Raw genomic sequence first — 16079 nt, 5'->3', positions numbered from 1 at the left:
GAAGTTTTTTGAAAAGTATTACCTTAATTGAGTGATTCGTTAACAAAATAGAATCATTCAAATAGCACTGATCGAGCGCGTGAGAGGTGATAATAATTATCAAGCGGCCAGGCAAATTTTATGCGTGGTTATAGAATCCGGAGTCTCAATTACAACTGACTGACAACTATTTATCTAATATGGAATATATTTGAACAGAAACAAATTTTTCAAAATGCAAAAATTCCAATTTAAACATTGTTTTTACCCCATCCACTCTGACTCGAAAAATCCATTCAAAATGATTTTTAAAATTGGGAACTATAGCTAGAACGAACTAATTGTCCCAGAAAAAAACTGAAGGTATCGTTGAAGGCCTCTTATCCATATCTCTAGGTGATTTTTGAATCATTGAAGAAAAATTATTATTTAAACAATGATATTGTTTATAATATTTATAATTTGTTTGAACAATCAGTGAACAACAATTACAACTGACTGACAACTAGTTATCTAATATGGAATATTTTAGAATGGAAATAAATTTTTCAAAATGAAAAAATTTCAATTTAAACATCGTTTTTACAACCCTTGATATCTCAACCTCTGAACTTGCAAATACGTACGGCGTTACTGAATAAAGAAACTGCAGAAGTATACAAAGCGAATTACATAAATGCCGTACAGGAAAAAATTATAAGTATTGCTTCAAAAATTGTGGATGAATTAAAAAATTTTCTTAACTTCCGGTACCATTACTTTTGTACGGCACTAAGTTTTTTGTTATTTTTTTTTAAAGGATTTATCACTGTGAAGAAAGCCGTACAAAACTAAATTGCCGTAATAGATTTATTTGATATAGGAGCATCTGTCTAAACTTAAGTCTTGCTGGGTCGTTTGTTCACCTCATTTTTTACCATGGGCTTGTAGTCTGTATTCGCATGCCGAAGCGCGAAGCTGTAGTAAATTTTGGCACATTATCCTGATTTGAAATGGAAGCGCGGTGTGCCTACTCCCATGAATTTATCAATTGTGGCAAAATGCAAGATTAGCGCCACCTAGGGGACATAGTCAAAACTATTGTCTACAGCAACAACCTTCCCTTCCCTTCTAACATTAATTTGTAGGTTATGTTGACTTCTCTCTTTGAAATAAATACATGTATAATAATAAATAATAAAACAAACCAATAATTGAAAAAAAAAAAAATCTATCATCGATCAAATGCAATCAAATGTTTCAGTCTGTTGCAATCGATCTATCATAGAACGGTTCCAACAGACTTTAACATTTGATTGTTCGTTCTATCATAGAACGATTTCAACAAACTTTAACATTTGATTGCATTTGGTCGATGATCGATATGATTTTGTTTCATTTTTACTTTGTGTTATCGGTGAGAATCCATTGTGGATCCAAGTTCATCGCGAAAAAGATATATAATTCTTGCAGCTACAGTGAACTTGAGCAAACGTAAGCAGACGAGAGAACTTCTATCGTCTGCTCAAGTTTGTTTTGAATTCTGAACTCACACGAGTGTCATCTAGGGGACGTAGCAATTACTACAATTCTTTCGCCACTTTTCCCATAGGAGTGGGGACACCGTAAATGGAAGTCTCTCTCTTCTCGCTCGACCAATCCGCAGTCAGCTGCCCGATTGGCGCGTCCCTTACTACAGGATCCCTAGTTTCTCGTTTCTCCTGTATTTGCAGAATAACGCGAATCTGCATTCTAATAAACTGTAAAATTTCAGTGATTAATTCTAGTCTGAATAAATTCACCAAATATAAATATAATTTATTAATTGATATTATTCTTTCGACCAGGTTAATTACATAATTAATTTCTTAATTTAGATATTGTCGATTACTGGTCAAGAGAAACCAAAAAATATGTGCGTTAACCTGGATTTGAACACAGTGCAAAAAAAGGTTCAATTTTGTTGCAGACCATTTTGCTCCAGCGATCATTTGACTCTCGAGATCATAATGATTTTCCATTTGGATCAATTTGATCTCATTTTTCGGTTCGTTTGTCAGACTAAACAAAATAGCCGCCAATTTTTGGCGCCGGTGTCATAACGACATAACCTCAAAATGGTATCTAACTGCACGCAAGTGACAACTACACTTAAAGCCATGTGATGAGAGGGTCACGTGACCAAACCTGGTCTTCGATTATTCTTTCCCAACTTCCGTCTAAACGAAATGAGGTTTCGCTCTGAAAGTTTGGGAAATAAAAGAGGAGGTAATAAAATCCATGTATCTGCTTTGTTCGGGTGGAAATTTTGAGAAAAAATTTTTTTAAAGAAAATACCAGTGGAAGTTTTCTTTCCCAACTTACGTCCACACGGAATGAGATATTGTGTTAAAAATTTGGCACGACAAATAGAAGGCATGCAAGAATTTGTCTCTGGTCCTAAATAATTAGAAAAGTGAAAAAAAATTTTTTTTAATTTCTATTTTGATTACCGTCAGAGAAAGTTAAAAGCTTTAAAAGTCAAACTTCTGCTGTAAAACGTAAATGTGTCCGTCGATAATCATTATTTGCATAAATAAACTTTTTTCTTCCTCCAACTTTTTGCAAGGCCACAAACGATCCTTTAATATTCATTAACATTTCTCGAAAAAAATTTACGCGTTATTTAAACTTTTATTTTTCAATATGGGTGAAAAAATATTGATCTTAGGACTGACTTGATCAGCTGTTACACTCATCACATGGCCTTAACAGGTGATATTTTCTAATATCAGATTTCTTTATCATTTTAACTTTTCAAGTACACTGCACGATCAGAAACCATAAAAAGATTTAATATGAACTAAAGTATTGTAAAAACAGCAGCCATCTTGGTTTGACATCATACATGATCCCGAATCAGATCATTATGATCTCGAAAGTCGATCATTCACTTCGGCCGATCAAAATGCTCTTGAATTTGGTATCGTTTTTGTTTCATATCAAAATGATATTAATTTCTGTAACATTTTGAACACTTTTTTTCACTGTGAACCGGAAACGCTACCTATTGCTGCAGATCAGCTTTTTTTAACCTGTAAAGTTTTATCTATCAGCTCAAGCCCTGGTGGTGTAAATGGTTAAGGCTCCACTCGGGAATAGTGGCGTTCCAGGTTCAAATTCGCGTCGAGTCATATTTTTTCTTGTTTCTCCAGAAAACTGTTTGACGTAATTTTTTAAAAATTGTATTAAATTATACTTTTGCAAACACTTAAATTTCAAAAAAGGATGACTATTGTAATTAAAATTTCTTATTATTAATTAGGGAATAAATTGGTTCTAAACTAAAAATGTGAATTTATATTTTGCACAAAGTTAATTGTATCAAAAATATTAATTTGAAATTATTTTTCTGAATAGTGAAGCAATGAGAAATCGATATAATCGAAGAACAAAAAAATAAAAAAAACGTCAAACTGGAATCATAACCGTATTTTCCCCATTTTTTACACGCAAAATTATTCGGCCAAATTTTTTTTTTAATTCGTTTAATTCTTTATTTGGACATCTCAAAAGTCACTCAAAATCACAATTCACATCTAAATGTATTTGTAAATGAAGAAACGCTTTTTGCCTAAAAATGTCGCAGATCACACTGAACGTCGAAATCCAAGTAAATCTTCAGAGAGGAAACGTCCCATTGGAAAAATAGTCGAAAGATTCGAAAATTTATATGGTGCTCTTGGATGTCGATTCGAGTACAGGTAAGTTAAATGTAACGTCAATATTTTGATTTAAAAAAAAACATTCATGATTTCACGACTTTTGGAATTTGGATATCTCTTTTTTGAGTAGGAAAGGAAAACCCATTTTTTGTTTGAAAATATAAAAAATTGTATCTCACATAAAACCCAGATTTATATTTTTTGCCAATTTTTTATTAAAATTTTTGTTTTTATAAGGAAGGTATGATATGAGTTATATGTAAGCTGAACCATTTTTAAAGTCTTGAGAATTATTTACGAGAAATCGAATTTTTGCATTTTTTGCAGAAAAAATGAATGATAAATATTTACTTAAAAATTTGTGAATTAAGATAAGTGCCAAAAAAATCTCTTTTGGTATTTTGTAATATCTTTAATCTCTCACCAAAAAAATTAGAAAATTTTTATTTTTAGGGATAAAATAAGTTGTTCATGCCGCAAAGATTATTTAGTCTCCCCATAAAATAAATAGTATACCTTCCTTATATTAATTTTTTTTTTTTAATTTTGTAACAAAATGTTAAAATTCTTCTGAATTTTTCTGTTGGAACTTGAAAATATGAAAAGAACATTTTCTGAAAAACCATCGCTGTTGATTTTTTGTAATGTATTTTTCTTTAATTTTTCGCCATATAAGAAAGGCAATTATTTGGTATCTTTAGTTATTTCCGAAGAAAATGTAAAAATGTAATTTCATGAAAAAAAATCTCCTGGTGACGAAAATGGTTTTTTAATAATTTTAAATTTTTTAAATTCATACATTTAAAACCTGCAATTAAAAATTTTTTACATTTTGAACATTTTGAACATGAAAAATTTTAAACATTTTTAAGTAAATCACAACTTTCGGTAGGATAAAATATGATTCTGAATTTAATGCTTTTAAGTTTTTAATATTTTTTTATTTGGAAAACCTTTAGTCTAGAGTGTTGTAAATTTTATTGACTTAGGCTTGAACTGATCTAATCTAAGCAAGGTTTTTTTGGAAACGTAGAGTTTTAAATGTTTCAAAATCAAAATTCTTTAATTTTGATCGTTTTCAATTAATTTTTTGTATTTTAAGCATCTTTGTATTCCAGTTGATAAAAAGGGAAAATGAGGGGTTGGAAATCAGATAAAATGAGGGGAGGGAAACTAGGAACACTAGAGGGAAATCATGGTTGAAGAGATAAGGGCAGTGATTGGTGGAAAAATAAGGAAAAATTGGTTAAGGGGAAGTGGGGGGAAATTATGGGATGGGAAATAGGCGGAGTTGTACAAATTAGTGAAGGGTAAGTAAGGGAAGTGAAGGACAGCGATAAGGAATTAAGAGAAAGTAGGGGAAATGAGTAGTTGGAAATTAGGTGAAATGATGGGAGGGAAACTAGGTTAATTGAGGCGAAATCATGATTGGAGGAAAAATTATGTGAGTGAAAGTGAGGCAAAATCATGGGATGTGAAGTAGTCAGAGTTGGGGAAATTAGTGAGGGAAGTCAGAGGAAGTGATAAGGAATGAGGGGAAATTGAAAGGGGGAAAGTAAGGAAGATGATGGAATAGAAATGTGGTGAAATGAGAGGAGTGAAACTAGACAAATTAAGAGAAAATTATAGTTGAAGAGGTAATTCGTGGAACAATGGGGAAAAATTATGCGAAAAGAAGTGAGGGGCGGTTATGGAATAGCAAGTAAGCAGAGTTATAAAAATTAGTGGTGGGTAAATAAGGGAAAAGAGGGGAAGTGATCAGAAATTAGGTAAAATTATGGAAAGAAAAGTAGGGAAAATTATGAGTCGGAAATTAGGTGAAATTAGGGGAGAGAAGATCTAAGAAAATTGAAGGGAAATGATGGTAGGAGAGGTAAGCTTAGTATTTGGTGGAAAAATGAGGATAAATTATGTGAGGGAAAGTTAGGGGAAATCATAGAATAAGAAGTACGCGAAGTAAGGGAAATCAGTCGAGGGTAAGTAATTGAAGTAAGGGGGAATAATAAGGAATTACGGGAGATTATAAGAAGGATAGTTAAGAAAATGACGAGTAAGAAATTAGGTTTATTTATAAGAAAATTTAGCGGAAAATATGGCAGGAGAGGTAAGCTTAGTGATTGGTGGAAAAATGAGGGAAAGTTAGCGGAAATCATAGTATAGGAAGTAGGCGGAGTGAGGAAAATTAGTGGAGGGTAAGTAAGGGAAATTAGGTTAAATGAGGGGAGAAGAACTAAGGAAATTGAGGGGGAATTATGGTAGGAGAGGCAAGGTTAGTGATTAGTGGAAAAATGAAGAAAAATTATGTGCATGGAAGTTAGGGGAAATTATGGGACGGAAAGTAGAGAGAGTTGGGATAATGAGTGGCACTTGTAAGGCACTTGTATCAGTAAAAGTGATAAGGAATTATGAGAAATTGGAAGAGGGAAAGTAGGGATAATAATGGGTAAAAATTAGCTGAAATGGGGAAACGGAAACTAGGAAAATTAAGAGGAAATTATGGTTTGAGTGGTAAGTGTAGTGATTGGTGAAAAAAATAAGAAAGAGTTATGGGAGGGGAGGTGAGGAGATATTATGGGATAGCAAGTAGGCAGAGTTAGGGAAATGAATAGAGGGTAGTTAAGGGAAGTGAGGGGAAGTAATAAGGAATTATGGAAAGTCAGGAGATTGAAGTGAGGGGAAATAAAAGGTGAGAAACTAGGGCAAGTGGGAGAAAATGAGTGTTATAGAAGTAGGGGAAGTAAAGATAAATTTAAGGCGGAAAGTGAAGAAATTAGGCGTTTTCTAGTTTAATCAGGGGAAATGATTAAAAATGAAACTTCTTAGGGAAAAGGAAGTTATGGTTGAAGAAGAAAAGTAGGGAAAGGTGTGTGTTAGCTGCGGAAACGAACAAGGGAACAAGTAGTATAGAGAAAAGTTTTAGTATGTGTTCCTTGATGAGTACAGTGAAGAGGGAGTAGAGAGAGAGAGTAGGGATCAAAAGCATGGGATGTAAAAGCCTATAGCCTAATTTAAATAATTTTTAAAGATTATTAAGGAAATTTCATTCGTAAACGTTTTAATAAATAAAAAAAATGCAGAAAGCAAGAATCGAACACATAACCTCCGGGCTATAAAACGGAAGCGATACTGCCTGACCAACTGCTCCATAGGAAAGCAACTGCTTATTCGATGAACATAGGACGAAAATGTTACCGAGGGATCAAACTATAGCTCGTTATCACTATTTGAAAATGGACACTCAAGTTTCATGTATTTAGCCGAAACGTCCAGCTTACATTGGCTCAAATAGCAATTTGAGATTGCAGTTGTTTCGCAATAATAACCAATTGAATGAAGAAAAAAAAAAGAGTTCCTTAAGCAAACAAATTTCATTCCGGGTGCAAAACCCATACACTAAATCATATTAAATTCGAGAAAAAAATGTTATTTTTTTGACTAAGGTATTAATTCAGTTTTTGTAATAAAATACTAAACAGTCTCAAATAGTGGTCGATTTTTGGAGAAAGCGAAAAAAATCTACCTCAGTTCGGATTTGAACCCGGAAGGTCACTATGCATGACTGGAGCAATAAATAATTGTTATAAATCAATTACGCTACAGAGCCCATCGCAGATTTTTTTTTCTCATCAAATAGTGCCCTGCTGAAAGTAAAAAGATAGAGATCCTATCTTTTTGAATAATTTCAAGTCCTTAGGATAGAAAGAGATAGAGAAAATAGACTCTGTTCTATCTCTTTGAAAACCTAAATTCGCATCTATTCGTTTCAATTTTATAATTTCTATCTCACAAATCTTTCATTTATCCATGTAATTATTGACATGGATTTTCAATACCCTCTTCTCTATCTTATTCTATCCTTTGTCTATACACGTTAATATTTTTCTGCCTCTTTGTCCATCTAAATTCATGTCTATCTTCTTCTATCTCTTTCTCAATTGCAATCCCTGTCCATTTTTTTCAATCCCCTCTTTGCCATCTCATTCAATTCCTTATATATTCACGTCAATCTTCTTCTACCTTTGTTAGTGATTCCCGTCTATTTCTTTCAATCTAAATTTCTGTATCTTATCTCAAAGTATATCTATCAACTTTTTTTTTAATCTTCCTGCCAATTTAAGTTTACTTCTCTCTTTCGAACTCGCCGCTCGTCTATCTTATTTTATCCTTAATATTTTTATGTAAAAATTTTTTTCTCTCTGTTAATCTGAATTTTCCTTCTGACTTTAGCGTTTATTTGCCAAATGTTAATTTACGTATCCATTTTTCAATCTAACTTTACGTCTAGCTTCTTCTATCTCCCTGCAATTCTGAATTCGTATCTATCTTTCTTAATCCCCTCTTCTCTATTTTAAAATATCCTTTATATCTTATTTTTAATATTTTTCTATGTCTCTGTCATTCTAAATTCTCGTTTATCTTTTTTAATCTGCTCTTCCCTATCTAATTGTATTCTTCATCTATGAACGTTTATCTTTTCCGTTACCCTCTTCTTTTTCTAGACCCTATTCCTTATCTTTCCACTTCAAGATTTTTCTATATTTCTGTCAATCTAAACTCCTTTCTATGTCTTTCAATCTTCTTTAATCTATTTTATCCTATAATACATCCATCAACGTTATTTAATGATGTGCTAGTGAATTTAAATTTACGTCTTGGTTTATATATCTACTCTTCTTTATCTCGTTCTGTCATATATACATTAAGGTTAGCATTTTTCTATCTCTGTTAATCTAAGTTCTCGTCTATCTTTTTCAATTTCCTCTTCTCTGTCTCTTAGGATATCTTTTGTCTATCCATAAAAATCTCAATTCTATTCTATCCTTCTTATTCTTTTTCGTCTTAATATCATCCTATCATACTTCTATTACCCTCTATCGTTTTGTATCTGTTTATGAATGTAAATTCAATGCAATATTTTTCAATTCCCTATTCTCGATTTCATCCTATCCTTCGTCTAACCACGCTAATCTCAATTTATTTCTATCTTTTTCGATATCCTCTTCCCTAGCTCATCCGATCCATTGTTTATCCACGTCAAAATTTGTCATTCTGAATTCCCGGCTTTCCATTATAATCTCCTTTATCTCATAATATATTACAACTATCAGCTTCTATCTGCTTCTACCTCTTTTTCAGTCTAAATTCATGACTATGTTTTGGAATCTTCTCTTCCTTAACATATTCTATCCTTTATCTATCCAAGTCAATATTTTTCTATTCCTTTTTCAGTTTATATTTACAATAATACTTGTTAATGTCCTCTTCTATACCCTTTTATCTATCTCAGCCCATCATTTAGCTATCAACGTCAATATATTTTCATCTCTCTGTTATTCTAAATTCACATCTATCTTTTTATATCCCTCCTTCTCTATCTCATCCTATCCATTAACTATACACGTCAATATTTGTCTATCTTTTGATCATTCTGAAATCCCATCTATCATTTCTAATCTCCTATTCTCTATCTCATCGCATCTGCCGTCTATCAACGTCCAACTTTTTGTAAATCTTTGTCAATTTAAATTCGTATTTATCTTTTTTAACTTCTTTTATCATTATATTATTATATCCTTTATTTATCCACTTGAACATTTTTCTATCTCTTTGTCCATCTGAATACCCGGCTATCCTTTTTAATATCCTCTTTACTATCTCATCGTGTCCTACATCTACCAACGTCTTTCTTTTTCGAACTCGTTGTCAATCTAAATTTAAGTTTATCTTTTTCAATATCCTCTTCATTTCATCCTCTCTTTTGTCTATCCACGTCAATCTTTTTCTATCTCTATTAATCGCTACTTCCGCCTATCTCTTTTAATCTCCTAATCTCTATCTCACAGTATCCTACATCTAGCATTGCCACCCTTTTTTCTCTTTGTCAATCTAAATTCACGTCTGTATTTTCTAATACCTTCTGCGCTATTCCATCCCATCTGTTGACTATCCCCGTCAATTTGTCTATCTCTGTGTTAATTTAAATTCCAGTCTACCATAATTTCTTTTTCTCTGTCTAGTTGGATCTTACATCCATCGAAGTCTATCTTCTCCGATTTCCTTGTCAATTTTACAATTATTTTTTTTTTTTCAACGCCCTCTTCGCTGTCAACCTAAATTCACTTTTATCTTTTTTAATACCCCCTATGCTATTTCATCTTATCCTTTGCCTATTCACGGCAATATTTTCCTATTTCTTTGTCGATCTAATAGTTATATCTATACCAATCCCTTAATTTGTATCATTTTCAATCTTTTTACTTTCACTAAGGTAAGGCGAGACTGCATCTCTTTAATTTGTGAAACTTTTTCTTAGTGAGTACTTGTCTTGGGTATTAATTATTTTTTCATGTTAAAATATTAAAATTCTTTAACTTTTGGTTGAAAAACGCTAAAACTAGGTAAACTGTAAAAACTGTAAACTCAAATTAAGCAAAGGGAAGTTTTTAACAGAAAATTATACAAAATTAACGAAACAAAAAATATAAGACTAAAAATTTGGCTGGTTAGTTTTGACCAACAGTAATTAAATAGGTTTTTGATCATCGTTCCAGACTTACCTCTCTTAAAAATCTTTCTCTTATCTTTTTACTAATGCTTTTCGACTTTGCAGTTTGACATTTCAGCAACCTAAAGTCCATTTTATATATTTAGTTACCTAAACTCATAAACCCCAAACCCAAAAGCTTCCTATCCACAAACTTAAAACCCCAGACTAACAAGCCCTTAACCCTAAACCCACAAACTCACAAAACCCAAACTAACGAACCCGAAACCAACAAGTTTCATATCCAAAAACGGACAAACCTCAAACCCACAAACCCCAAACCCACAAGGTCCATATCCAAAAATGTACAAACCCAAAAACAATCATCCTAAACCCACGAAACTTAAACTCACAAACCCCAAACCCACAAGTTACATATCGAGAAACGTACAAAACCCAAACCAAGCATCCCAAATTCACGAACCCCAAACCCACCAACCTACAAGCCCAAAAAACCCAACAACCCCGAATTATACCAATTTATTAATTGGTATTATAATATGTGAGGTAACATTTGAGGTAATATATGTGGGCTAGGAGTTTTTTAGCCTGGGGTTGATGGGTTTGGGGTTTGTGGGTTTGAGGTTTGTTTGTTTCGAATTTGTTTGTAGATATTGAGCTTGTGGGTTTGGGTTTTGTGGGTTTCGAGCTTGTGGGTATAGGGTTTATGGGTTTGTGGCTTTGGGGTTCGTAGGTTTGTAGATATGGAGCTTGTGTATTTGGAGTTTGTGCGTTTGGAGCTTGTTGATTTGGGATTTGTCGGTTAGTTGATTTGACCCTAAACCCACAAACCCTAAACCCTAAAGCTCGATATCCACAAACGTACAAACCCCAGACTCACCAACCTTACTTCTATAAACCTAACTGCCTCACATCTTATAATACCAATTGAGAAATTGGGATGATTTGGGGTTGGTGGGTTTGTGGTTTGTTAGTTTGGCGCTTGTTGGTTTGGAGTTTTGGGGTTTGTGGGTTTGGGCCTTGTTAGTTTGTATGTTTGGGGCTTGTTAATTTGGTGTTTGTAGGTTTAGGGACGAAATTTATGCAAAAAAATCCAGGTTTTTTACCATTTTTTAAATGTTTACTGTAAATCCTGACGTTCTGGTTCAATTATGTGAATGGATTCGCGTTCAGCGATCCCAAAAACATAAAATATAACTATTAGAATCCCAGTAGACTCCCAAAACCATTTTTTCGTCCTGTTTAACTTTTGATAGGACACATAGGATCCGCGATCAAAGCGCGCGATGAGAATTTACCTGCTAAGCGGGCAGATTCTTTAAATTACTTTTCCGAGTTTTGCAAACAAATTTAAAAAACTTAAAATATTTTTGTGACCGCAAATATGACTTGCTGCTTCTCACTTAAGCCGAGCCTCTTTTCTGCAACTTTGTTTTAGGGAATCAAAGATTGTTCAAATGAGTGAAAGACCCTCATCTTCAGAGAAGTGCAAAAAGGTGAAAACCTGCAGCTCCGGGTGCTTGTCGATGGAAGAACTGGAGAGGAAAAAGAGCCCCATCAATCCCTACAATCGAGCCGAGTACCCTCCAGTCCAGTGGCTACCTCCGGATGTCGAAGATACAGACACTTCCATCCCCTGTCCGGAACGCGAAACCTTTCCCATGCCACACATTCACACGGTATTCTGCCCACCAAAAGACTTGCAAAAAAAGGAAAATGGCTACATTTCCGCTACCCGAGCAAAGGAAGATTGCAGGGAGGAATTGGCGAGGAAAGAACAGTATCGAAAAATTCGAGACAAAGTAGAGAAAGCCGTTAAGGTAATCCTCAAGGAAGTTAAGATAATACCTACTAAGGTCATCCCCTTCTTAATGTTTATTTGTAGCATTTTCAGGAAATTGAGCTCTTTTTATTGTTTTTTTTTTAATTCTCTTGGGTCCCTGCCCTTATTACATAAACTAAAGTAGGGTAATTGGTACAATTGTTGGACACCTTCCAATGATTAACTACCTCATTTAAATTAGCTTATTGGGGTGGTCCACGAAATTTTTTTTTTAATTTTCATGGGCGCACCACAAAAGTTTGTTCAGATACATATAAAAATAGATGCATTTTTTGTTTAAAAAAGAATTATATTTAGAGGTGCCGCAAGCCCCATGAAGTTTAGCACGTATTTTCCATAAGAAAAAATTAATTTTTGTCAATCTTATTTAAAATCCTAACTAGTATTTTAATCGAGCTGAAACTTAACATTTCCCTTCACAATTAGCCGAAGAATACGAATAAAATATTCTTTTTTGAAATATTAACACCATAAGTCAAATTTATATGGCCCAAAAAACCCCATAAGTGAAAAAATGGGTTTCGCGAGTTTTTGGCGCTAATTATGACTTTTTGCAGTTTTTTCATGAAAGACCATTTCGTACTGATAATTACATATTCACATAAATTATTTAGACAATTTATTATTGTTTTCAGCCATTTTTTCATAGAATGGAGTTAAAAATACACGGATTTTTTTATTTTCCACTTTTCGCCCAATTTTTAATTAGAGGCAAGTAATGGTTCAACAATATTAACTAGAGTGATTGTTTATATAATTTATTATTATTCATAATAATACTTTCTTAGGAGAATGCTCCAAAATTGCAATTAACAAAAATTCACTCTTAGTCAAATTTTTAATTAAGATGAACTATGCAATTAATTAAAGTCAAAAACTTTAATGCTTGAACAATTTATTATTATTATTAATATTATATTTGAATAATGCTAGAAAGATGCGGTTTTTGTCTGCAATTCCTAGGTTTTTTTTTCAAATTTTCAATTAAAGTGAGGTAATGATAAATTCAAGTTAAGAAAAATAATTGTTGAAACAATTTATTACAATTGTCAATAATATTCTCTTTGCTTAATTTCTAGAATGTTGCAGTTTTTTCTGAAATTTTAAACTGTGTCTATTTTTCATTTAGCATGAATTACTAATTAATTAAATTTAGTGAAAATCATTGTTCAAACAAATTATTATTGTTTATGTCTATCTCCATCTTTATAAATACATTACACAGGTGCAGAAATAGATTTCCAAACAATTGCTGTATTTCTGCAACCTCACTGAAGTATCTCAGTAACTTATTCAAGTGAAAGTTGTATTCAATATGATCAGTGTAGAACATTTAAAGCATATTTTACATATCTGTTTTATTTCAGAAAAATATATTCATGAAAAAGAAACAGATTATTTAAAATTTACTTTTCTCTAATGTTTATTTAATAATTCTTAATAACTAAGCAGGCGAAGCAAAGTTAAAGATTTTATTTAAAAAACTGCAACTTTTTAGCACTTATCTAAGCAAAGATAGTTATAAACAATATCAAATTGTTTAAACAATTTTTTGTTAAAATTCATTAATTATTATTTCACAATAATAATTTGTTTAAACAATTATTTTTTCTGAATCTTATTAATTATTAGATCACGCCTAATTAATAATAGACAAACAGTTGAAAAATTTTCGAAAAAACCGCAACATTTTACCAAATCAGCAAAGCGAATATTATTAACAATGATAAAAAATCGTTTAAACCATTATTTTTGTTAACTTGAATTCATTATGACTTCAATCCTATTCGAAATTCGACAAAAGCCAGAAATTTTAGATAGAACGGTATCTCTCTGGCATTATTCAAATATAATATTATTAATAATGATAATCAATTATTTCAACGATTCATTTTCTTGACTCTAATTAATTACTCAACATATTTTTATTGAAAATTTGACCAAAAGTGAATGCTTTTAACTGCACTTTCGTAGCATTTTTGTAAGAGAATATTATTAATAATACTGATAAATTGTTTAAATAATCCCTGTTGATAATATTTATAAGCTATCACTTCCTTCTGATAGAAACTTGGACAAGTGGAAAAGTTTTGAAAAAACCGCGTCCTTCTAACTCTATTCTATGAGAAAATAGCTAAAAACAATATCAACATTGTTTAAACAATTTATGAGATCATTTAATTATCAGTATGAAATGGTCTTTTATTTGTCAGAAATAATTAGCAATAAAAAAAAGCGCAAACAAAAGCCTTAATTAGCACCGAAAACTCGCAAAGCTCATTTTTTCACTTATGGGGTTTTTTTTGGGACCCTATCGTACAGATTTATGGTGTTGATATTTGAAAAGCGATATTTTATTTGTATTCTGTGAGTAATTTTAAAAGAAATTTGAAACAATTTTGGTGTTGTCACCATAAACATTTCAAAAAAATGTTCTAATGCATTTTTGACCACCATAATGCTTATACCTAGTTAGAGATATACTTATATTTAGTAAGGGCCGAGAAAAAAAACTTCTTTTGCCAAAAAAGACGAAATTATAACAAAATACATGCATTTTGAATTAAAAACGGTTATTTTCAAACAATAAAATGCAATAGTTGAACTTTTAATTAAAAGAATTAATATTTTCAACCGAAAAACTGTTTTTTAAACCTAATAGATGAGTTATTAACTGAAAAGATAAATTTTCGACTAAAAAAAATACATTTTAACGCAAATGAAGATTTTTTTACAAAAAATGAATTTTTACCTAGATGGTTGAAAATTATTAATCTTTCCTCCAAAAAATGAATTTTTAACCTGATATTTTAATTTCTAAACATAACGATGCATTAATGAATATTAATGTTCTGCCAAAAAAGGCGCATTTTCAACTAAGTTTATATATCAATAAAAAAAAAAGTTAAATTTTCACAATAAATATTTAAAATCGAACATGAAATGGTTAGCATTCCTTTAAACAAACATTTTCAAACTAACAAGACGAATTTTCAAGAAAATAAATAAATTTTCAACCAAATATATGAATTTTCCATAATGAAAGATAACTTTTCAACCAAATATCGAATAATTAAATTGACGTTTAAAAAAATTAATTTTGAATCTAACAAAGAACGAGTTTTCAAAAAAATATTGTTACCAAGAAGATTAACTTTCTCATAAAAAACAATAATTTTAACAAAATGCATAAATGTTTAGCTGAAACAATCGATTTTTAACTAAAAATAAGCCCCAAAATTTTTAATTGGCGAAATTAATTTGTAACCCAAAAACCTAATTTTTAACAAAATAATTAAATTTTCAAGAAAAGAAATTAATTTTATACCTAAACTTAATCGCGGACCTTTTATAAATAACATGAAATATAAACATATCAAAACTGTATGAAATATATGAAATTATAAATATTTAAAAAAAAATCCATTTTCTGTGTAAAAGTTTCTTTTTTATTTGAAAATTGAGGGATTTTTAAGGCAATTTTTCTTCTTCAAGAGAAAATTAATTATTGTTGGTTGAAAATTATTCTTTTTGGTATATTATCGATTCCTTTCTTGAAAATTTCATTATTTTGGTAAAAATTCGTTTTTTGTATTGAAAATTAATTTTTTCAATTAAAAATTGTACGATTTAATTTTTAGTTCAAAGTTGATCTTATTAGATCAACATTCATGTATCTCGTTCAAATTATTGTTTTTTGGTCAAAAATTAACCTTCTTGGTTACAATGTGTTCTTGAAAACTAGTTCCTTTTTGATAAAAAATTAATTTTTCTTTAAATGGCAATTTAATTATTTGACAGTTGGTTGAAAAATAATCTTTCATCCTTGAAAATATCAACTATTTTCTTAAAAATTAATGTATCTTATCGAAAGTTATGTTTTCTAATAGAAAATTATTAATGTTCAGGATTGAAAATTAAGTTTCTTGGTTAAAAGATTCATCATTTTTGTTAAAAAATATTTTTTTGGTTGAAAATTAAACTTATTTGTTTGAAAACATTTTTTAAACTGAATGATTAATTATTTAATGTTTTATTTAAAACTGAAGTTTTGAAAATTCAACTTTTT

General features: G+C 31.0%; 2 protein-coding genes across 3 annotated transcripts in view; one reads left to right on the top strand and one right to left on the bottom strand.

Annotated features, from left to right (window-relative positions):
* LOC117180641 (N-acetylneuraminate lyase-like) overlaps positions 1–1404 on the bottom strand; it is a 7744-nt gene extending 6340 nt beyond the window's left edge. Inside the window, exon 1 of the mRNA XM_033373132.1 lies at positions 1364–1404. Coding sequence (XP_033229023.1) covers positions 1364–1404 — 41 coding nt within the window. The remainder of the gene's footprint in view (positions 1–1363) is intronic.
* A 2030-nt stretch (positions 1405–3434) lies between these two features.
* Positions 3435–16079, top strand: part of LOC117175307 (protein monoglycylase TTLL8-like) — a 66471-nt gene continuing 53826 nt past the window's right edge. For both annotated transcript variants that reach the window (XM_033365021.1, XM_033365017.1), the window contains exons 1-2: positions 3435–3701; positions 11606–11987. In XM_033365021.1, coding sequence (XP_033220912.1) covers positions 3553–3701; positions 11606–11987 — 531 coding nt within the window. In that variant the 5' untranslated portion in view covers positions 3435–3552. The remainder of the gene's footprint in view (positions 3702–11605; positions 11988–16079) is intronic.

This window comes from Belonocnema kinseyi, chromosome 1 (genome assembly GCF_010883055.1).
Source record: "Belonocnema kinseyi isolate 2016_QV_RU_SX_M_011 chromosome 1, B_treatae_v1, whole genome shotgun sequence".
NCBI classification, from domain to species: Eukaryota; Metazoa; Arthropoda; class Insecta; order Hymenoptera; family Cynipidae; genus Belonocnema; species Belonocnema kinseyi.
This window is presented reverse-complemented; position numbering and strand designations above follow the sequence as displayed.